At 30.4% G+C, this 25,338-nt stretch overlaps 2 protein-coding genes and 1 long non-coding RNA gene across 3 annotated transcripts in view; 2 read left to right on the top strand and 1 right to left on the bottom strand.

Annotated features, from left to right (window-relative positions):
* Positions 1–547: 547 nt before the first annotated feature.
* LOC106692621 (uncharacterized) lies at positions 548–2,528 on the top strand. Its single transcript, XM_014438672.2, has one exon. It carries the CDS (start codon positions 710–712, stop codon positions 2,495–2,497), a length of 1,788 nt encoding a protein of 595 aa, XP_014294158.1. The 5' UTR covers positions 548–709; the 3' UTR covers positions 2,498–2,528.
* A 7,662-nt stretch (positions 2,529–10,190) lies between these two features.
* On the bottom strand, positions 10,191–17,344 carry LOC106692641 (trypsin-1). The gene is made up of 6 exons (XM_014438696.2): positions 17,248–17,344; positions 15,435–15,609; positions 14,122–14,247; positions 13,167–13,330; positions 12,346–12,497; positions 10,191–11,320 (listed from the first exon to the last, which is right to left on the bottom strand). The coding sequence occupies exons 1-6, from the start codon at positions 17,342–17,344 to the stop codon at positions 11,162–11,164; spliced, it is 873 nt and encodes a 290-aa protein (XP_014294182.1). The 3' UTR covers positions 10,191–11,161.
* LOC136797208 (uncharacterized) overlaps positions 17,289–25,338 on the top strand; it is a 23,752-nt gene continuing 15,702 nt past the window's right edge. The window contains exon 1 of the long non-coding RNA XR_010845045.1: positions 17,289–17,425. This is a non-coding gene — a long non-coding RNA (uncharacterized lncRNA). The remainder of the gene's footprint in view (positions 17,426–25,338) is intronic.

Genomic DNA, 25,338 nt, shown 5'->3' with positions numbered 1-25,338 from the left:
ATAGTCTTTCGATATATAATAACAGTATGAGGAGAAGATGGTCGGGGGTGCGATCAGTAAAGATACACAACTAAGTAAAACTTATTTATTTGTGCCGACGTTTCGATCCGAATTTCAGGCCTTCATCAGGATTGAAAAAAAAAGATAACAACTTGACTTAAGAAAAAAAATAAAATAATAACAAACTGGGAAATTTAATTTAACAATAAATTAATTAGATAGTAGTTGATACTAATAGAAGATAAAATAATGATGTAGAAGTGAGAATTAGAAAACACATGATAAAAAAAGTTATTAACAATTAAACATTGCTCAGGTAAATAAACACAATGAAAGGTGCGGAAGAATATGTAACCTCTTAAAAATGTAAAAAATGTAATTCTGTAAGATTTGGCACTTACTGACTTCTCAATTTCCTTAAACTGTGAGTGATTATAATATCTTGGTAATAAAAACGATAGTTAAATAAAAATTATACAATAACGACAGCTGCTGGAAATTATTTGATTTCATTATTTAACTTATTTATAACACTTTGTAATTTTAATTAATAAAATTATTAAATTTTCCACATGTAGGCTTCACTCTAAAAACACATGCCTCAGTGTCATTTATGAATTTATACTCCTTGATTCTCGGAGACACATTTCTACTGTATCGTTAGTGTACTGTACCTTTAATTAATTTCATTATAAACGACTGTTTTACAATGATGGAAATCCAAAACAAAAGGAACAAAGTAAAGCCTCGCAATATTACGATTTATGGCCTGATATCTTTTTACGGTACAGAAAGAGCCAACAAATGTGCCACATTTTTGCACAAAACATTGCCAAAACTATACAGCAAACCTATTATCAACCTTTATTACGATTATGAATGGACAGAAGTGGTTAAGGCACTGCAAGAAGAATATGGCTCGAAATATCGGCGTTTGCTACATTTGAAGCATCCGGTAATTATATTCTTCAACGATAGATATATCGGTGATCACCGGGCCATTATTCATTACGTCATTGTCGAACACAGAGCCCTACCGGATCTTCCTTTCCCTAACTTATTTCCAGATTTCACCGACCTGTTGCCAAAAGACGATCTGAAAACGTATGTTTATTTAGACCTGAGAGTTGGGGATTGGGAAGATTACGTGGTTGGAAAAATGGTGTTCGAATTGCACGCGGACTACGTTCCAGAAACTTGCAAATTCTTTGCAGACCTATGCAAACCATTCCACGACCGAGCGTATGGGACTAATGAAGAAAAATTTAAATACTCTTACCTCGGTTCGACGATCCACCGTATTTCTGGAACCAGTTTCATACAAGGCGGTAAAATACCTGGTTGTTCTTTCCATGTCAAAGACGAAAACTTCAACATCAGACACAGCAACAGAGGGGTTCTGAGCTTATGCAACGAAGGAGGAAATAACAGCACGACTGAGTTCTGCATTAGCCTTAAAGAAAATAAGTGGTTAGATGGTCAATTGATCGCGTTTGGTCAGCTCATCTTCGGGGAGCCCATTTTAGCTGCCATTGAAGAAATACCTAGTTACTATGAGCGGCCACTCAAAGATATAATCATTGTTGGTTGTGGGGTCATCCCCAATTATAAAGAACGTCTTGACCATGGTTTTATATCGGAAATAGAGAAACAAAAGGAATTGATTAATAAAGAAGTAGAAGACTTGAGAAGAAGTAGATTAGAAGATGTAAAAATTTTCGAGGAAAAAATAAAATTATTTCTAGAAACGAGTGAAAAAGAAAAATCAGTCGAGTTTATTTATTTGGAAAGTCCGAGTGATTTCCGTTTCGATTTCTTGCCACCTAGCGTGCCTGACGAAACGCTAAGTGAATATCTAGAGGAGGATTTGCTTGAAGAATATACACCTGAAGAATATAAACCAGAGGAATTGACATTAGAACTAGTTATGAAAAAAAGAAGAGCGAAGAATGTAGTGAATTTGACGAATATGATGTCGCTATTTCTCGATCTTATTGTAGATAATATGGATTACGCGGAAAGGGGAGAGAAACTAGAACCACTCGACTACATTCCAAGAAAAGATATACGAGACGCTGTTGATGTTCGCGAGATTCCATCGAAAGAACTAGTCGCAGAAAGGTTCCATTCTGGGATGTACTCGATGCCTGAGACGATACGGAAGCTGTTGGTGACCACATTCCAAAAGTTGACTCCATCTCAGCTGAAGATGATTGGGCAAGAAACGAGAGATCTACTGACCAGGGCGGGTGTCGATGAAAGCACCGTTAAGATCACAGGAAGCGAGAGCATCATTTCAGGAGTGGTATTTGCTTTAGTAAATGTGCTGGAGATGAAGGAGGGAAAGAATAAAATACATGACGCGCTCAACGAGATTTACGATGATTCTATCAAACTTTTGCAGCAGATGGGCCCTGACGTGGTAAGGAGCATGCGCATGCCCAAATTAGTGCAAGAAAACGTGGAGCCCAAAAGTGACGACACCTCAGAAACATAATCATTCATAATTACATCTATAGTAAATTTAAGTTGTTTATTTACAACCATTCTCGACCCTACAATAAGCTCACTAACATTGGGCCTCCGGGCCATCACACAATACAGTGGCGCGCGCACACCCATACAATGAATGTCTGCCGAGCACATGAGCCAGTATAGCTTACGTACTATTTTTATCTTTCGTTTTCTCTGTTTTATCGCCTTATTTTCTTTTCCAAAAATTCCAGTTTATATAATATTTCAATTGGCAATGTAATCATCTATATTTCAACGTTAATGGTTTGTAATTTGAGAATAAAACCGTTTTCGTGAAACGTTTTTGGAACATAGGTGTATACTGGAACTAGATTTTTTCCATGGGTAGATGAATGTAGACAATAAAATTTATAAAAGGTCTACAATAATTCCCAACTTTGAGCTAAATAGGAAAAATCGTTTTCGAACTATCCTTATCAAAGAAAATGCGTTAGCAAGTACGTATGCAAAAGTAGTGGATACAATTTTTCAAAATTGGTGCTAGACTAATTTTACATTAATCCTCAACTTTGTGTCAGTTCGGGCGAGCCGTTTTCGAAATATGGGTGTTAATAGAGATACATCTATGGATTCGTAAGCATTAGACTGAATTTGATAAAGTCCATGTGGACCATCTGGGTACCATTACGTACAATCCCTGAACGTTACATCTAAATCGGACTAGCTGCTCGAACGAGTATGGCCGGATGTACATTTAACTACAAAGAGGCACGGAACTAAATGTTTTCCTTAATGTGCATCTGTGCTTGTCAATAGTCTGGCTCGAAAACGAAAAGTCCTACGAAACTAAAATTACATATTTGAGGCTGGTATACGCCTGGGATGTGACAGCAACATTTTCGATGAGATCGACTAACCGAAGATCACTTTACATAATCAATTTTTCAAATTTTTCAAAAAAGGCACAAACGATTTTAACTAAACTCGGCATATCAATGTGCTATTAATTGTTGTTAGATATCAGCTAACTCACTGAAATAGTTTGACAGGGCTTAAATGCCGAATTTTCAAACTTCCTTCCCCTTAAGTGCCTTTAATTTTACTTAATTAAAATAATTACGCCTTTCACATTTTAATTAGTAACGAAAAATAGATGAATTTAAACTATAAAAGGATTTTTTAACTAACTTAAGGAGGTAAGAAGGAAAATATTTTTATAAATATTGAAAATACACTTCCAAAAATAAGAGTAATAGTATAGACTTAATATATACTGTCTCAAAGCCAAAGTTGAAACAGCCGCCATTTTGTATTCCCCCTACCTATACTTGGCATACTCATCAATTTCGACTAGTAATAATACATAGTTTTCATTAAAGTAATCCAAAATTGGGGTGAAATAACTGTCTTTTTTTTCTACCTGTCTATTTTACTATAAGTAATAGATATTTGAAGCGCGCACTGCTCCTAATTTTTTTTAAATTATTCCCTCCCTTTGGTAGCGAGGAAGCAAAAAATTGAAATATATTTAGTGTATTCATAATACATAATCATTTCATAAATTGACAGGCATGCGCCGCCATCGGGCTTTGAAAATACTCTTTGATATAGTACAAGAGAAAGGTTGAGTCTGAACCAAAAGACACCAGAAGGAGACTACGAGACGAGGAGGGCCCGGAGAGCGGGATAGAGGCCCGCCATAAACAACACATGAATAAATCAAAGGCAGCCAAGACCGGTAGCTGGTAATATACAGCCTCTGTCCCCGCTCCCTTTATGCTAATTGTCTACCATAAACTTAGCTTGTCTTTATTGTTCCTCTTCGCCCGTCCTAAAATATATAGGATTAACATCAGGATATCTTCCAAATCTGGAAAAATTGTAATGCTTTACAGATTTATAGCTCTCTTTCTCAATACCAAAATATATGTATATAGTTTTTTGTAAGGAAGAAATTGGTCTATCCCTAGCATAGTTCACCGGTGACTCATTAAAAACAAAACTTATAAAAAAAGAAATAAATCGTTTTTTTTTTCGTAGTGGCTTCCTAATATAACATGGGCTCTAAAATGTTGTATTATCAAACTCTCAAAATTACACTATCTGACAAGACCGAAATTACACAGAGTTATTTGATGACTTTTATAAAAGAAGTTGGACGAGAAACATGACAGAGTAGTGGCCCAACTTTAATAAAATAAAACTTTCAGAGGCTCTGTGTACAATATTATATAATTGTTATTTTAATAATAATATTGCTGGGGATGTTAATTTAAAGTCAAATCAGATCGACTCAATCGTTTGGAGAGCTAAAATGGCTTAAGTTTCTGCTAAGGAAACTAGAAAGTTTCATAAGGGAATTGAACATATGAAATAAGTATTTAAATCTCAATTGGGATTCGGTAAAGATAAGGATGGAAATTTTGTCAGAGATTTAGAGAGTGCTGTTCTCCATATATGGGCCGACCATTTACAAGAGCTCTTCAAATCCCAGGTAAACGTGCATCATGAACCACCAAGAGGATATTTTGAAACCCTGAAAATTGGCGATGCAGACAATAAACTTCTCCCAGAGATGGAAGGATTACTGTGAGACTACAATCCCTCCACAATTACAAAACACTAGGTTTGGATCAGCTACAAGGAGAGGTAATAAAGTTTGTCAATGAATCTATGACTGATGTAATGTACAGTCTAATTCAACATATCAGAATGGTTGAGCAGATAGAAATAACCCAGGTATAATAAGGTACTGGACTATTGTGTCCATATAAAAAAAAGTGATCAGAAAACCCACCAATCCGCAATGCCCCATCTATAATGTTTTGGAAACTGCTAAGCCTGCACTATTTATGAAGCACTGAAGCACAATGTTTCCTGCGAAACTACAGTTTACAAAATAATAAATTATGATTCCATCAGTTGCTAGTAAAAGAAAACTATCAGCCTTTTATATGTTTATGAGAAACATTAGTTGAAAACCTCTTTTTAGGGAACCAAAGAATGGTGGCTGAAAGTGTACCTGGGGGACTGCTGAAGTGTGATAGGGATGAAAATGATGGTGTTAATCCCGAACCAGAATAAATAATTAAGACTGATTGTATAATCTGAAGACCAATACAGCCAAAAAGCAAGGAAGGTTGTTTTATATAGCTTTATTCAGTTTACTTGCATAGTTTTATCTGTAAATTCTTATTCTGTCACATTGGTCTCCTGTTCTGCAATAGATATAATTATTTAATATTAACCTTCAAGCTTTATATTGTTTAATCATCTTTCTTAAAATATACATTATCCCCTTATATAACTTCTGGTATATTATCTTATCAAGAAGGTTGTTGATGTAGTCTCAACTAATTTTAAGCTCAAAGAAGCCCATTCCTTGAGAATCACATCTTCTCAAATTCTATAATATACAGGATCTGTAATAATTGTTGGAAATGGTGTTTTTTGATTTTTTTTTTTTTTTTTTTTTTTTTTTAGTAAGCTTTTTGTATTTTAAAACTTTTCCACCGGCTTCCTACCTTCTTTGATTTGTATTGAACCACTAAAAGTGACCATTTAAGGTCATTATTGATACATCATCGATTATTTCCAGAGAATAATTCATTATTTCCCTAGTGAGGAGTCACTGAGAATGGAAAATAATAAATTAGATTCAGATGAATTTAATAGCAATAACAACTTTCCAATAGAAATTTTAGAATAAGTAGGAATTTATGAACAAGTGGAAATTTGCATTTGAATAATAGGGCGAGCTACAGAAGATCTGATTCTAGTAAAATGTACTTGGATAATTCATTATTATTATTATTTAAAAAAAATGTATATGATGACAAATATAATTTTTCACCAGGAAATTATTACCTAAAAAATCACTAGGCTGTTGTAGGCACCTGAGTAAGGACGTAATTTGGATTCTCTGGAAAAATAATGAAACACATTTTTCTAAAGCCTTCTCTTCCACACTTAATAACTTTTTTTCTAATAAATAAAATATTCAATTTATGCATTCTGTTCACTCTAAACTAAAATTACCATTTATCCAAAGAAGATATCTGGATCCATATATATTTAGATCAAAAGAAGATATTTATCTAAAGAAGGTATGGTCTTGGCTATACTGTTGGTATAGCTTCAATACATATACGATTAAAATATTAATTTGAAATGAAATCATGAGAATTACAATCTTAAGCCGAGTAAAGTTATACAGATTATCAGGATCACGAAAGAACCAAAAATATAATAGTTACTTTATATTACTTCTTTAATTCCATACATATATATTTACAGAGATAATGTAAAAATTGAAGGCGTAAGTGGATGAAGGGGCTATGTAACATTTTTTTGATTTTTTGAATCTTTATTGTGGATGAAGGGGGTAGGTGCCTATGTAGCTACTGAGAGGTACTCTAACCTCAAAATCCTATAGATAGCTAGATGTAGAGGGGCCTATAAATACTTCAAAACATAACAAGCTCCAAAAAAAAAGTACCTTCTTATCTTAAAATATATTATTTGTAACATAACCATCATGAACTTCATCCACATACCCCTTCAATGAATTGATTACACGGACATTCAATGTAGTCTAATCATTAACTTCTGATAGTTGAAACCATTATAGTCTAATTATTAAACTTCTGGTATTATAAAACTGTATAGACCATATTGGACTACTACGATAATTTTTTCCTGGATTCTTTCAATATACAAAAACAAAAAAAATGAGATGCTACGATTATGAATCCAAATGAAATACTACTTCTTTATTTACTCCTTTTCTTGGGAAACCCTTAACCTCAGTAGTCATGAGCTCTGCCCTGTGTACGCCAGACTAGGTACACCCCTGGAGAGTGGCAAACTCTTTTCAAAGGGAAATGAAGGCAAAAAAGAGGGAAGTTGACTACCCTATCAGTGCTCAAGTTTATGTTGAGGTAAATGGGAATTTCCTGCATTATGTAGTTATCTGAAAAGAAGACAGCTGGCAATTGGCCAGTAACTCTTACCTACTCCTTCACAAGGCCTTACATGGCCCAGTTATTCTCAAAGCCTACTTTTTTGGCTTCACTTTTCTTGGCAGCTAACCCTCTCCATTATACTGCAAGTTACACCCTTGAAGCAGATTTTTTTAAGTATTTGATCTTGACTTAGGGTATATTAATGAAAAAACAACACAAGAATTAATACATTTATCACAGGAATATTATTAATGATATTAATATAGCAAGAAATACATTTATTATGTATCAATTTGAAATGTTGTTACAGATAAATGAGGAGGTACTTTATCAGTCACAACACAATTAAAACTGATCAAATAAGTCATTTGTATGTTCCTGCCGATATGGTGCACGAAGAGAGGGATGTTGGCACTTGGGTTGTCCTTGGCTCTGGCTGGGCTCCCTGAATGTGGTTGAGGGTACAGCCTAAAAGTATAGACTACCAGAGGACCATCCTTTCCAAAAATCAAGGCAATAGTGACCCATAAGTGGTTAATGCCTTAAAATAATAATAATAAAAAAAATCAGTTGTTTCAGCTGTTCTTGGTCACACTCAGAAATGTTATTGATAAGTCATATATTATATGTATTAATATGTGAAATTTCACTTGAATACATATAAAAAATATAGAGTCATTCCTACTGTGTACTTTATTATCAACTATTTGATTTATTTATCATGGGTGTGTTATGTATCTAAATTTTTTTAAACTAGCTTTTTTTTAAAGAATATTTTTGTGATTAATATTTGAAATAAAACTGTTTCTTTATTAACATGTTTTATTTGTTATTTATTTTATTATTTTTTTATTAACCTTCCAACCTTTTTGGGAACACACATAATTCTACTTTTAAAACTTTTATAGCAGCCACACCTTAATTGTCTAATAATTAGGTGAAAATACAGCTGTGTATTCACTGGGATTTTTGTAGATAAAGGAGTTGATGCATAGGTCTTTGCAACCTCGGAACTGCAGCAGTGCTGGTTTGAATTCGGCCTGGGAGGTCGACTTTTATTTCTATGGCCAGGCCCACAAAATACAAATTTGACCACCCACCATAGTTTGAATAGAGGTGCCCTGTAGATAATATGCCAATATTTCATAGCCATTTACCAAAAAATAATTCATTAAAAAGTTAAATACATTGTAAAGGTAATAATGAGACCTAATTTGACCAAAAATTTAAATCTCATTATTTTTTTTTATTTCTTATTTTTTAACAGAAAGTCTTCCTTGGAGTAAAATTTTATAAACTTTTTTTAATAAATGGAATATGGCCCGGGTGCGGTAAAAAAAACTCAAATAGTAGTCATTATTTGAGTATTTTTTTTTACTACACCCGGACCATATTCCATTTATTAATAATACACACAGTCAATCAACAATCTTCCAACAAACCTTTTTAGATTGCATTCTACAAATTTCCACCTGCATACTTTAAAACAACCCAATGAGTACAGTATTTATGCCATGTGAGAAATTAGAAATAAAACAAAGTAGTGATAAATAGGAATGGCATTAATTAAGTAATACTATTGTATTAATCTAATTCTGTTATGTTATCTTCATCCCTGAATATTTGTTGAGTCTCAGTATCTATGGCTACGATTGTTTTATTTTCAACCAAGTATTAATGTTTTAATAAATAACAGTTTTTTTCTCAGTAATTATGATTATAAGATGTTTATTGTTTTAAATATTTTCAGTTCCATTCCTTTCAACTACATCATATTAAACAGTATGAATGAGCAGAAATAAACTTAATCAAAGTATTATTGTATTTCAGATAAATGACATACATAACACAACTATAATTTGAATAAATACAAAATATGATATCATTTTTATATCGATTTGTCAACATAAATTAACTTTTATTGATTTTTTTTTTTTTTACATCAATACCAATCTTAAATATTTAGATATCAAATATTAAAAACAAGGAAAACATTTTAAAAAACACATGTAATAAAATAAAACACTTTATTGTTTAATAATTATTTTGGTAACAAATTTCCATTACAGGATATCACAATAAATACTAAAATTAATTAATTAGTTTCAGGTTAAGATTTAACAAAGATATAAAGATATTTAGTAGACACTTACAACCCAATGTGTTATTGACTGTTCTGACCCACAGTGTGACAGGTTGGAATGAGGGACCTTATAGATATTTACTTGTCTGACATTTTGGTTTTCGAATTATTTTATTTTAGGTTATATAATCCATTTTCATATAAATAAATAATTACAGTAATAAATTCATTATTTTGGATGTATGATATGATATATAAAAAGTAGATAAATAATTGTTACTAAGTCTGACAGACCGACAAGTCATGTTTTGGATTAAATAAGTTCATAATGGTACAAATATTTTCTTTTGTTTTTTCTTATAATCTAAATTTTATTCATTATCAAAAATAATATACTTATCGAATAGTTGTTGTATGAAAGAAAAAAATACAAATCTAGTTGTCAATAGATAGAAAATAAATTTGTCTGAATGACAAACAAAATTGTATTATTTAAAAAAAACTGGTGCAAAAGCATGTGACTAGATATTAATATATTTCTAAAAACTTTGTCATGCTTAAATATTTTTTTTAAGAATTAAAATCAATAACAAAAATTTTAAAACAAATAATTTTGTTGTCATACACATATAATAAATACATATCTTACGATATTTAATATACAAAAACATTATTCTTATTATTATTTTTATGAACCTAATAACATTGGAGAATAAAGACATTAAATAAAAATTAAAACTATATCACAGATAGGTTATTTGGATATTTTACTTCACGATGGGTACATTATTGTTGCTAATCTCACACATTTAATATATATCAATACTTTTGATTTAGAGGTGGAATGATTAATGCGAGTTTGCAGTTTGGCAGTCAATATCAAGAATTTATTATGCATGGTCAGTGAAACCTTGATTGTCTATCATTGAGAAACTGCACTTTAAGTTGATTTAGCCAACATTAAGAAAGAAAAAATTGGAGAGCGAGATTAAATTAACAAATTAATATGATGCACCTATTTCATTTTTATTACTAACCACTTTTTAGCAAATCAATGCAAAAATTCTTATTTACCATTTATTTACAAAATTATTAATTGAACTGTGTTTGTTTTCGAAATATTTATTGTTTCCTTAGATATAAGTTTGAAAGCAAGTTATTCAACAATAAATTATTCTTAGAATAATTTTGCTTTCATTTTCTAAAAGTGAAAAAAGATATTTGAACGGACATTTCAATTGAATTGCCTTAAGTATATTTCCTTTAATTCACATAGCATATTTCTTCACTGATTCGATATAACATATTTACTGTTTCGGATTATTCTGTTAACAATTCCTTTTTAAGGTTTATTTTGAGTAAGCAAAAGTTTCTACAAAATTTAAATATATTTATTATTATCAATTGAAGTAAAGACCAATCAATTCTCAATCCTTCCCTTTCGAGTGTTATCTTTGTTTAATTTTTAAAATAGGTTTCTTTTATTTGCTTTGTTTCTCTCATTTAATCCAGGTTTCACTGTACATTTGTTCCTTTGCATTAATAATTTTTAGAAAAAAGATACTTAAGTTAAAATAAATATAACTTTGTAGTCTGCTAACTCTTCACATTACCACTCGGAAAACTTGAAAGTTTGTTTTCATCTCTTCAAATTCTGGTCTATCCAAGAAACATAATCAGATATTCTGGTATAGAGTCCAGGTAGTTTTGGTCTAGCACAGCCAATTCCTGTAGAAACAATACCGACAACCATTGTATTCTGTCCTTCTCCAACCATCAAAGGGCCACCACTATCAGCCTGTAATAATATAATTATTTTATTATTTATAAGCATGATGAATTTCAAATTATTCGTAGTTAAAATAATGAAATGATTCAAGCAAAAAAAGTTACATCTTAAAATTCATAATGATATTAACTGATTTAAAGGTGTATAACAGATTATGTAGATAGATTTACTAACAACATAAACAATTTATGTATTCAAAAACTTTGATTATTTTTATTTTATCATTTTACATGGCTTTTTATCATATTAACAATAATTGGAGAGAAAAACATGAATAATAATGCATTAGTGTTAAAAGGATTGGTACAGTAAGAGAATCTATTGTACTGTTTTTAGCAATATAGTATTTTGAACTGTAACAAAGATGATATTAAGGCAGATACATACAAGATTGAATAATTTGTTAAAACTTATTTGATAGACCTTGATTTTTAATTATCTATTAAAAAATTAATTAATTATCATTTTAACTATACATCACTAATAATCAAATTAATATTAAATACTATTTTTGACTGATATTATTTGAAACCCTTCATTTTTTCAAGGTTTAGTTGAAAAAGAAATTGTATAGCTGTTGAACTTCTGACCACTTATGTAGATTCCTTACAACATAAAAAAGAAGTACATTTAAATTGTCAAAATTAACAGGCAGTCGAAAATTAAGTAAAAAGCATGATGAGTAGCTTAAAACAACTTAGAGAACATAATTCTAGGAAGCAGAAGCACAGGAAAATACAGATTTTATGTAAATAATTTGAATTTAAGGAGTAAATGAATGGTGTTCCAACATCAAGCCTCAGGTTTAAATCACAGATCTTGAATTGTAGTTTATCATACTAAGTGAGATTAGCGATCATGGTTTGTTTTCTAGAGTAAAAAGCTATAGTAAATATTTTTTAGGAATTCGATGAACAGTGATTTTCTTCAGAATAAAATATTGGTTATTAATTTTTTTTTTAAATGATTAATAAATGAGCTATAAAACTGATTATTTCCAAAAATGAAACTGAAGTGTTTAATGCGAAACTTACCCAGCATGAATCCTTTCCTCCTTGTTCAAATCCAGCGCACATTTGAGAATCATGAATTTTGATTTTTTTACCCATTGATTTGTACCAAGCACGACATCTTTCATTTCCGAGTACTGTCAGCTCCACTTTTTGTAATATATTAGCTCTTCCTCCTAACATACCAGAAATAAACTCTTATGGTAGTTACATATTAATTTAATAGCTTAAGAAATAGCATTCATGAAAAAATCAAAACTAAATTTTTTTTTGCTATGTTGAAAAATGTTGTTGATAAGTTAATATGAATATTTTACTCCACTTTTATCATGAAAAGTTCTCATAACAAAACGTTTTTCTTTCTAAATTATCTCATAATCATATCTTTATAATGATTTAAAAGGGTGATATAAATATTTATTTGAAGAGCTGATATTTTTGAAGGTTATACCTCAAAACTCAGAACAAATTTTTGTACCATTTATAAAAAAATTAACTTATCATTGTTGGATTGTTGATGCCAAAAAAATTAAATAGATAATTGAATGTCTCTTGAACAATGTGTTAATTTTTTTTTTTTAGTGTAAAAAATGTACAATAGATTTTTAAAGAAATATGATTTATCACAGCTTAAGCAACATTGGTTTAGTTTTACAAGCAATAAAACTTTTATATTTATACTCAATCAAAAATTAAAAAACAGAAAAAAAAAAAAGACTTATGTCTATTTTTTAATCTTAAGTTTTGACACGATTGCGACATTATATCTAAGGCATTAAATGTTACAATGACATAAGATATTTGTTGTAATTTTTATCCAAAAATAGAAAAAAAAATTGACAGACCCGCACTAGCACTAGTTTGTTCTGAAGTCCATCCCCAGCCTGCGACAACGGCTACAGAATCAGAAAATGACCCTTGGTAGTTTGTAGGCAGGCAGGCTGGTCTTACTGCATCTGACCATGATAGTTCCTCATCCAATTCCAACAAAGCTATGTCATTCAAGTATCTGTATTGACAACAAAAAAGAAATATGTTGGAAAATAAGTTATGAGGAATATATTTTAGCCTTGAATTAACCAAGAATTGTATTTGAATAGAGTTAATCCTGATATAACTAAACTTTTTATTTTCTTTTTCCAACTATTTAATTTAGATTTTTTCCAGTAATAACTTATTTTCTTTATAAATGTTCAACTGTTAAAAGAAAATGTTTTTTTAGAATAGTTTAACTTTCTTTTGTTGACTGTGTTTAAAGCATCCATTATCTAAATAATATATTCATTATCTTATTGGTTTTGTGCAATTCTCTGAATACTCAGATTTTTAAAATATTAGCATTTTGTTTTAAAAGAGATTAAAAACCAATTTTCGACTAAAAAACATGAACGTAGTAACTTTAAAAATATATCATTATAATTTATTAATTTTCAACTTTCGATGAATCCGATATTTTATTTTGCTTCTCTTATAACACTTCAGTATTATACTAGAAATGTACTTATGAATAAAGTTTTTACTTGAACAAACTATTTTAATTATTTCAAGAGTATGGAAGACACAATGAAAAATATTTATAAAATGAAAATGACAATATCTGTCCTCAGTACTATAACCTTATTTTTTTCTCTTGACTAAAATAATACAATTTGTGCATGCATTTTAAAATTAATAAATTTTATATAATATGTTTATGCTCACAAGATTTGAGTTCATATATCCAAAAACTTTCAATGTATTAATGGATTTGAAGTTAATAGGCAATCATTATAAGTTATGGCCTTATACTATAAAACTCACTTAGAACAGGAGTAGCTAGGATGCAGTAGCATGTTTCTGACGCCCACATACTTCGCTGGTGGCAGCCTGAGGTCATGGCCTCCAACTAAAATTCGAAGATCGCTAGTGCCCAACACCAATCCACCACTAAAAATATTTCAAATATTTAAATTTAAATATCTTATTAATTTTTAAAAATTATTCTTTATTAAATAATTTATTTGAAATAAATTGGTTATCAAATATTAAAATTAGATTGACTGCATAAACAAAAATATCCCTTGTAATTATAACATTGGACTTTGTTTATTACTAGCAAGTTTATAGCGTAAAAAAATTGACAATTGAAGTAGGATGAAAAATTTAAGAAATTTGGGAAAAGAATAGAAAGTCTTTCATCATTGTTAAAGATATGGCAAAAAAAAAAAAGGCAAAAATTGCAAAGGTATGAAGTATATATATAAAATAAAATTTTGATAAGTTTTTATGATTATAATATGGTTCAATTTGTTTCCTTAATATTTTTTATTTTTATTATAAAACAAAAAAATGAATACCACTAAAAAAAAAAACAACCATAATAAAGTATGGCTAATTTAATTAGTAAATAAAAATTTAAGATATATTAATTTTATATCATATTTGACAGGACAAAAGTATTTGATTGAATATTAAATTCCTCAATTATTAATTTAAATGATAAATTACTATTCTATGATATTTTTAAAACTTTATATTAGTTATCTAATCTTCTTGATCAGAAAAATTATCAAAAGAACACAAATGAAATGGCACTATTTTTTTTTTTTCAATTGTTGTATTTTATTTTTTATGTGTATTAACTATTTTACGGGTGTTGCTTTTTGTAAAACAAATATCAACTATTGACCGGAATAAAACAGGTAAAAGCTAAAATTATTAGAAGATGATGTTTTATTTCCCTTTAATAAAGTTATTTCACTAATAGAAGGACGTTGATTGTACTATAGAAACATTTATGTGAATAATAAAGATAAGTGTGATATTCTTTACTTATAGTTTTCCAACAAGAGAAAATTATTAAGCCATATTTTTTGTGACCTAGTTGAAATTGTATTGAAAAAAAGAAGATACTAGGTAAAGAAAACATTTTGTAAACTTTTAGCAATAATACTAAGTTGCTTTCAATCAGTTACTTATAGTACCATAAATCCGACTAACTAATATTAAATAGGAATAGAAGAGCTGTCAATTGCCTCAGAGTAAGAACTATAATTTAGATGTATATTAATTGGTTATTTTGGTAAAATATTATCTCAGTTTTATCATTATCATATATCAATTTTTTTCCTTACCTGCAGAGGCAATGAGCAGCAGTGAGTACCCATCTATTGTTGAGGACCGTGCCACCACAGAAGTGCCCTCCTCTTCTGGTTATTGATACTATCCACGGGAACTCCCCGTTGGTAGCATCTCTTCCTCCAACAATTCTTCCTAATCTAGGTGCTCTTCCACAAGCCACATCAGCGACTGATACAAAATAATTCAGATTATGAAAAAATATTACATAATATATATTTTTTTTGGATGGGAGAGTTAGAATTTCAGAGTTATTAATTTCATTCTCATGCCGGAGAGTTTTTATAACACCTTTATTAAGTAAGTGGGAAATTAGATTCGATGGTTTGTTTCTAATATACAATTAATATGGTTAGCAAAACCGTAACAATATCCATTCTTTCACAATTAATTTACAAACTATAATTTATCGTTATAAAAATATAAATAACATGATCCTGAAACCTGTCTGCCATACTACCACCCAAACACCTAAAAGGAATACAGCTTCTTGATCTATACTTAATTGTATGTTTTGTTTTGAAGTCTTTGTCCATTATAAAGAAAAATTTTATCATATGTATTTATTATGCCAATGTTATATTACAGAAAAAATAATAATAAATCAATAAAGCTGTGAATGAATATCCCTCTAATTAATACAGTTCTGAACTACTTTGTAGATAATTTTTGGCCATCTAGACATTCTTTGTAGAAGCTAAGACTCAAACCATTTTATTTCCCAATTGTTTATTGTTACTTACTCAACCATTTTACAAAATCTACCTTTATACTGTTTTTCTAAATATGAATTTTGATGGAAATAACTACACTAATATTAACAAAAAAAGCAACATTTTTAATCGACGTGTTGGGCCTCAGATCTTTCCCATGAAGGGCCCAAGCATTAGGTACTAGTTGAGTACTAAAATAAGTTTAACATAATTTTTTTCAACATTTGTTTTGAATTATAAATTGAATAAGAATTATTTTATCCATTCCAAATTGTCTAAAGATGGAACTGCACTACTGAAAACTAATTCACCACCACTAATAAAATAAATATTACTTTATAAAAGAAATATTAATCTAATGATGGAATCAATTCAAAGTTCCTCACCATCAACTTGATAGGAGAAAGCATGTTTACATATCAAATTGCCTTGGGTCACAATAGACTGAAAGCTATCTCCACAAAAGTTTAAATTAAATTAATAGGCAAATGACCAGAGAGCACATCAAATTTGTAAGGTCTGCAGGTTGTTAGAAAAAGAAAGGTATAAAAAAATATGGTGTCCAAGCACTTATGAAGATAATGAATGAGAAACTGGAAATAGTATAGTGAACTGTAATACAACTGCGTTCAACCACGCAATCAGAGAAATTATTCGCTAAGATCTGTCATAATTGTTTAATTGGTGATTGCCTCCCCCTTCTTTTGGAATATAGAACATATCTGTGGTTACAGGCATATTTTTCGATCTGATTTAATGAAAACCTACTAAATTTACTCCATAATATATTTATCCCTAAAATAAAATCCTTTTTTTTTTTAATTTTATTTCGGACTGCACAAAGATTCACTTATTGTAAAATGTTTATTTTATAACACTTTTACGATCGAAAATAGATAATATTCTTTTTTTTTTTAATATGCAACAATAAACAATTATCCTCGTACACTAATTGTCTTCTAAAACAGACAGCAGCTCATTTAGCGACTGATGGAAACACTGACTACAGACCGCCAACGTTAGCAATGACCGCGAAATTCAAAGAGGGGAATGGAAAGAGGACATGGCGCCCTTCACCGAGACACCGATCACTTACAGTTGGTCATTTGAGCTCCAGCGGCACAAATACACAGCAGGAGGAGTTGGCTCAGGAGGATCATGGCGATGTTTGTGTCTCTTGGGTACTCCTCCATCGCTATATATCGTCGTCCTCAAGGCCCTCAGGAAGTCCCCCTCCCCTAGCGCATCTATGGGAAGTCACCAGAGGTCATAGGGTAAGTCTATCTCTAAAGCTGGTTTAAATTGAAACAGGGAATTTAGTTGAAGAAAGGTTAGAATAAGTCCAAGCCCTATTGGATGCAATTCTGCTAAATAAGGCGGTAGATTAGAGCAAAATAGGTTAATAAAAATTCATTATTTTCTGTCTAATTCTCTCGAATCAGATAAACGTGAACCTTAAATTATTTTGAATAAAAGACTACTTTAAAAACAGAAACAATGTTTAGAATAATTTTCTTTACTATGAGCTAAAAAAGAAAGAAAATAGTAATAGCAGTTAGCCAAAAGCAATATAAAAATAAATTAGTTTCAAATTTTTTATTTTTTCATTTTCCAAAGTATAAATAAATTTGAATAGACTCAAACAATAGCTACCAAGTGCTGTGTTTGAGGAGAGGCATTCTTTTTATTTCCAAGTGGTATTGTTTTCCTACCTGTACCTCGATTTCTTCTTGGTTATCCAAAAATATATTATATTAAAAATTTAGAGTATATTTTTTTTTAAAGGAGAGATTTTTGGGAAAGGGAGCGAGAGAAGATGGCCTATAAATGTCTATTTTTTTTCTTCCCTTTTTTAAAAGTCTTGACATCTATCTAGTAATTTTTTTAAATCTAGTAATGTTTTTTTTTTAATTGGTATATTAAAAATGAATATACCAACTAAAGGAACTATCATATACACTGGCTGAAAACTTCAAAGTTCTGATGGTAAAAATCATATCTGTTGCATATGGTTTTTAAATTTAGAAGGTACTATTGTTTTATGTTGAGATCAGTAAATGTTTGTTGAACCAGAGGAAGTAGATACTATGATGCTATATGATGTGTCGAAAAGAATCACCTTTTTATTTATAATCAAATTTATATTTATCTAATAATAATATTTTATTAATATAGATATTGACCGCACGGTTCTCTGACATAATATAATGAGTTTTTCCGTAAAGAGATTCTTCATTGTCAAAATCGACAAAAATCTCTTTTTAAAATTTCCTTATTTTGTAAATTTTTCGAAACTTTTAACAACTGAATTTAGAAAATTGTTGGGTATAAAGAAACGAATTTGGTCTCATTTCGATGAAAATTTAGTTCATCAATGAAATTTACTAAATCTGGAGAACTCAGTCAATTTTACGGTTTCACGAAAATTCCAAAATGATCCTGGGGTCGAAAATTAGATTAATTCCTAGCCACCTACACATGGAACATCGAAGAATCATAACCACCTCATCTGATGCGAAAAAACTTTTTTTTATTTAACGATATTACTGAACTAATCCTGTCAGCGAGAACTATAGCGCCTATCAACAGTTACAGGTGTGCTTCCTCTGTTTCTACCTCGCGTTTTAAATAAAATGTCATGATTTTTCCCTTCTTTTATTCAATATTTAGTATTTGATTATAAATAATAAAATATTTTTTAATTATATTATTTCAATATCTTGAGACAAGGTGATTATTTATTAAATAAATCAAAAATTTGTATCCTTTTTTGTCTCAACACTTTTATTTTTCACCAGTCCAACGTTTCGGCCATTTTAGCTATCCTCAAGGACATCTTCAATTATAATTTCTTCCTCACATTAATTTAAAGTTACTTTTGCAGGCTATTCTGCCCAGGTCATTTCCTTTATTATAAGCTATATCTAGAATATAAATATAACGAATATAATACAGCGAACAGCCCTGAAGAAGGCTAGAAACTCTAGCCGAAACGTCGGCACATTAAAATAAGTTAATCATACTTATTTGTGTTTCATTGACCGCACCCCCAACCATCTTCTCCTCATAAATATAAATGGTTTGTTATATGGTAGTGTATTTGTTGTGGATAATCTTATATAAGAAAATTAAATATTGGTGATTTTAAATTTTAAAAAATAGGCTTTTAACTTATAATAAAGGAAATGACCTCGCCAGAATAGCCTGCAAAAGTAACTTTAAATTAATGTGAGGAAGAAATTATAATTAGAGATGTCCTTGAGGATGGCTAAAATGGCCGAAACGTTGAACTGGTGAAAAATAAAAGTGTTGAGACAAAAAAGGATACAAATTTTTGATTTATTTAATAAATAAAATATTTGTTTATTTAAGAAATATTTTAACAATATATTTTTTTTTTTATTTTTATTCAAGCTAGTTTTTTTAATTTTTTTAATCTCCTTTTTCTGATTCTATAAATTTATATATACATTTTTACAGATAATATAAACCATATCGTATCAATTTGCTTTGAAAAATCAAATGGTGCCCACCATGCGGCCAATATCCTACGACAGAAGGAAAAAGGTGGGAAACTCCATGACAACAGCAACGAGAAAGTAAAGTTATGAACCGAATATCTCCTAAAAATATATATATATGCTAAAATCATAAGAAACTAGATCACTAATGACGTTAAGGAGTGATCCAAGGACATTGAGTATCAGTATGTCAGAAATTTCAAATAAACATAATGTGTAATCTCTGCAATTGCTGATAAAGAATTAGGCTAGAGATAGCGTGAACTAAATTCGAAGGAATAAACAATTATTGCCCCTATATCTGGAGTTATATTTGAAATTACATTTTCCACTCATTGTCAATAAGTTTTAAGTCCAGAGGAAGTTTTATGGGGAAATCCACGTACAATCAGTGTTAGCCAGTACAATACTTAGTTACATATATCTCTGATTGTTATTTTACTAGAATAGTAAATAGAAAATCATTTATAACAACCAGTGACAAAAACTATACCCAAGCTAGGCTTTCAACATTGCTCGCAATAAAAAAAAAAAGAGACAAATGTCACAACAGATTTAATAATATAAAAAGAATACATTGAGAACATAGGTATACAGCTCTAAATATAACATTTTGGATTATTTACATAAATAACAGTTTAGGTTCCAATCGTGAGGTTACTGACAGAAATTCATACAAATAATTTGGGATAACATTGTTTAGTTTTGGCATGTATCGGGTTCTGTTCTCTTGATGCGCCCGACAATTTGAATAAAAATGATAACAATCCTCCAATGCCATTCCATAACAAGCTAGACAAAGTTTCTGTGGATCCAGAGTATATATGTGTATACCTACACTAAGAATAATGGCGTATTTACAGGAAAGTCTTAGTTAGGCAATCATTATCAAGCAAGCTATGGGAAAACTGATGTATGAGTAGCTTTGAGGACCGTCTGCTTTAATTTGAAAACCTTACTGTAGCACGGATCATAGGTTGATTATTTAATAACGACAGATCTTTACCCTTGACGAATTCCCTATAGCTTTCTAAGATGTCCCTCATTCTAATTTTGATACTTACCGGATCATAGAATAATATCGGGTAAAACATTCCCGAGCTTTATATAATAACCCGGTTATATTGCAAAATCTGCTAGCTTTTTAGCTGCAGTGACTTTTAAAAAACATTCTTTCGCAAAAAGAGTACAACTCATGTCAAGTATTTCCATCAACCAAGACAAATATTGCTTTAAAACTTGATATCCCAGAGGAATGGGTCCTTTTTCTAGTTTTACTACAAAAGTGTGGGATGTTTCCTTGCAAACACAGTAGTCCCTTAAATATTTTCCAATTCCTGTATGTGCTTGGAGGCCCAAATCGTTGCAGCATAGAGGAGGACATAACTCAACATAATTGGTTCGTAAAGCTTCTGCCTGGCATACTTTGAGCTGATAGTGTATTTAACCAGTTACTTTAATTCTTAAAAAGCTTCAATGCTCTTAGCGGACTGTGAATTTAATCAACGTGATCCAACTAACCATTGCTTTGATGCCAGATCGTTTTTACAAAGTACGTTTTCAACATCATATTTACCATAAGAAGATGGCCTCGTGACCTTATATTGTAAACTGTTTTAGAGTTCTACTACTGGGTAGTTTCTCTACATCCTGTATCATATCATGTGTCATTATGATCAAATTTACTGGTTGTATTTTTTTATACAGTTGTAAATATCAACAAATAAATAAAAAAAAAAAAATATTTACCATTTAGAAATTAGCAACTATTACAATAGACTTAAAATCCTCTAATATATAGAGTCTGGAACTCTAATGTTTAAGATAATTATTCAAACTTTTAATTAAATCGTTTATTTTAAAAAGAGAATAATTGCAAAATTGTTGATTTTGGAAAATTCTATTCTCTGGAGATAGATTCTAGTATAGATTATTCTAAGGTAGATTCTATTCTCTAGTAATCGTTGAAAGAGAACAGATGTATTAGTATGAAAGCCAGGCGCATAAAAAAACATCTGATAGAACATACGTCAGCAAATAATTTTAAAAATTAGTTTTTATCTGACTTAACACGGAAACGTATTTCTAAAATTCATTTAATCAATTAGATAAAATGACGAATATTTTTTTGTTTTTATCAGACTAAACACGGAACCGTATTTCTAAAATTCATTTAATCAATTAGATAATATGACGAATATTTTTTGTTTTTCGCCTATAACCCCTAAACGGTGCATCCTAGTGAAACACTTACGCTATAAGTAATTAAACAGCATTAAATTTCGCGCCGGATGGGTACCACGACGTAATAATTGGGTTAAGTAGTAACTAAACAATTACTAGGGTCCACCCAGCCTCATAAAGTGGGTACCCTCTATTGGGGAAAATCTGGTGGTCGAGCGTGATTCTGACTAAACTTCCTCCTTGCATAACCGTTGGTCTAGTAACAGTACTTCCCTATAAAGGACTGCAACCCTGACTCTTCATGGATTGAGCGGAACTGATTTTTTTTTTTTTTTAATTTTATTTGCCCTTGATATTTTGCCCCTTATTACTCCGTCACTGAGATGTCTTGGAGTTGAATATAATTGGTGTGTATATATAATTCACAATTTATATGTATCTATAATTCATCGGAGTAGTCCAATTAGGATATTTTATAACTCCAAGTTAAACCTTTACACTTTACTATGTACCTCTTAAATTAATCACGCAAGGCTCACCAAACCGATCTAGTATTAAAAAAAAAAAAAACTTTACTAGTACAGATTACCAATATTTAGATGAAATTATTGTTATTGTATACACTTATATTTTGTTTTTAGCTACTTTGGTGAATTTAATTGATCCAAAGAAGTCACTCTAATAAGTCTTCGTTCTCCTTCTTAACGGTATACCTAGAAGTCTAAAAAATACTGAGGTATATAAACACATGTGCTAAAAGCATAACAAGGCCGAAACCGCATAAGTCGGTGATGAAATATTTTTATAAATCTGAAAACTTGAGCAACAGATCTGGATATTTGATGGAGACCTTATTGGGGTCACCAATACTCCGTAGTAGCCTTGAGCAGGCATGAATAGACTTTCTATTGCACTGGCGAAGAACTCCGAAATATGCCTGCAGTTCCTCAGTCCCTCTCCATCACCGCGGAGTTCAGGGTTAAGGTTTGTTGTGGAGCAGCAGCAGGATCTGGAGCCATCCCTGGGGTCGTTGTTCTTGAAAGATCACGTTGCATTAATTAATAAGGTGTGAATAATTAATCTAAATACTAAGCCAGGTTTTACTGGAGGTTTAGAATGGTAGATTGATGTTACTAATGGTATATTTGATTATTTCGAACAGTTGCTCGTTCCGGAGTTAGGCTTAATCCTAGACTGTCAATCCTAATATAAATGTTGATTAATCAATTATTAAAATTAACTAAAAAAAAGCTCTGGAATAACATGAATACGTAACTAAATAGTTTAATACAAGTTTGAACAAAAAGGGCGGTTTGAGGGAAAGGAGTTATTCACGCCTTCAATGATTTGTAAATCCAAAAAGTCGGGATGTTTTAGATTTGATAATCTACTTCAAATCGCAAAATAATTGTAAAACATAATTAAAATTAGTAATTATACTACTCCAAATCGCTTCTAAGCTCTAATTAGAGAGTTTAGTTTTCCAAAAATATTTAAGAGAAGAACATATTCAAGGGTTGACATCCGCTAAGATAGGAACTATGGTCAAAATTGATTGGAAATTTTAGATTTAGAAGAAATAGGTTCTCAAATCTTAAATTTCCATTTTTTTTTATTTTCAAATTATCACAGGTGTGCCTCCCCTCTACCTAAAAAAAAGTTTGTTTTTTAAACTTTTTTCTACTACAAATAAATAAAACATTTGACTTTTTTATTATGTGCTCTATTGAATAGGTAAATTATATTTCAAAATTTATTTTATTTGAACAATATTTTTCTTTTTAAATTGAAATTTTCAGATACGTGTAAGTCACGATACCACGACGACGTCCCTAATTATTTATAATTTTTCCAAAATATAATGAAATTATTCGGACCGAAAAAGAATGAGTTAAGGAGAGACTTTAGAGATGTTCACCCGGTAAATATAATTCAGGTTGTAGAAGTTGAGGATCGAGTTAAAACTGATTTAGTTAATTTGAGTTTGGAGGGGCGTTACTGGATAGATGTATGGCTTTAAATAGCAGTACAATTAGTAGTATCGGCATCGAACCTTCGGGTTCGGTAAGCCTTTATTGCTATTATTAATATTTTAATATGCTATAGAATTGAAACGAAGACTGAACGGAAAAAGAAAATATAAAAAAATACAATATAGAAATATAGAGTTTAAAGTGAACACGCTCTAAAAATAGCAATATAATGTACTTAGGTAGCTAAGCTGGAAAATAAACCATTTCTCCCTCTATTTTCGAATTAGGTTAAATCTTATTTTCCAGGACTATTTACACGGTTATTAATAATTATAGTTATTATAACATGTATGTAGTTAGTAGAGTGAGATAGAGGAGGCAAGCATACAGGGTCGAGGGCAGTAAACAGTGAATGGACTAACCCACTAGCCCGGTTGGGGAGTGCTAAGATCACTGGATCAAGGTTCCACCTAGGTTACATAACAGTCTCTGATGCAACCACTGCACCTGCAACCACCCTTATTTATAAATTCATAGGTCGTTATAAATACCACAAATATATACTGGCTATGATTTTTTCGTTAAAAAAAATTAATCATTCATGGCGTGTAGCTCAGAAAGTATACATTTTTTTCATGATTATTATATACTAATCGATTTGTCTCTTTCTGAATAATAATGAGAAAAAATATTACTCATTCTAGTAAATGATTTTTTATTCGCTAAAAATTAAAAAAAAAAAAAATAATCAGGACTTCAGTAAAGTCAGTTAACAAATCTGTTTTTGGAAAAAGCAAATCACATTCGTTTTTGGCGTCATCTGAATGCCTGAAATACTATTTTTATTATCTATAATTGATAATATAACAGATAATATGATCCATCTATGATTGAGTCGTGTATTTCTCTCGTAAAAAAAGTTATGTACAAAATTAAAAATTTTTGGCTTGAAGTTCAATTTTTTAATTGAGTTTAAAGCTGCTGAATTCCCCTATATCTCCGATAGAAAAAGTTTTTCGTTTATGTTAAATGTTTTTAATTGTTGAAAAAATTCCTAACAAATAAAAAAAAAAAAGTTTGTTTAATTAGATCCAGTCAATGCACTTTGGTGCAGTTTATAGCGTCCTAAACCACTTCCAAGTAGTGAATGAATTGTAAGGCGAAAATTTTTAAAGTTTTTGAAAATTCCTATTTCCGAGTTTCTTGAGGTGCTAAAAACGAATATTAACTTTGTTTCACTCCTAAAAAGTCTTTAACCTCACTTTGATAGGTCAGTCTGAATTGTTTCGATATAGTACTAATATTGAAGCACATTGAGGGTTATTATGTAAAAACTATTTATATTTTATGATAATCAATTTTCCTAAAATAATACGAAAAATCAACTAAATTGGACCGATATTAACGGGATTATACAGCGATACTTTTCTCAAAATGTTACTCTTTTTCAATGTATCTGGCAGAGTGTCAAAATCGTGTACAAGAATACAAATACCTAAGATTAAACAT

The sequence above is a fragment of the Halyomorpha halys genome, unplaced genomic scaffold (genome assembly GCF_000696795.3).
Source record: "Halyomorpha halys isolate HHAL.00 unplaced genomic scaffold, Hhal_1.1 Scaffold64.1, whole genome shotgun sequence".
NCBI lineage: Eukaryota > Metazoa > Arthropoda > Insecta > Hemiptera > Pentatomidae > Halyomorpha > Halyomorpha halys.
This window is presented reverse-complemented; position numbering and strand designations above follow the sequence as displayed.

Bases quoted from the DNA above. Each gene is read 5' to 3' on its own strand.
- LOC106692641 (XM_014438696.2), bottom strand. From the start codon at position 17,344: ATGGAGGAGTACCCAAGAGACACAAACATCGCCATGATCCTCCTGAGC. The intron at 15,610-17,247 runs GTAAGTGATCGG...ATTTTGTATCAG, and splicing joins TGGAGCTCAAATGACCAACT to TCGCTGATGTGGCTTGTGGA. The intron at 11,321-12,345 runs GTAAGTTTCGCA...ATATTATTACAG, and splicing joins GAGGAAAGGATTCATGCTGG to GCTGATAGTGGTGGCCCTTT.
- LOC106692621 (XM_014438672.2), top strand. From the start codon at position 710: ATGATGGAAATCCAAAACAAAAGGAACAAAGTAAAGCCTCGCAATATT.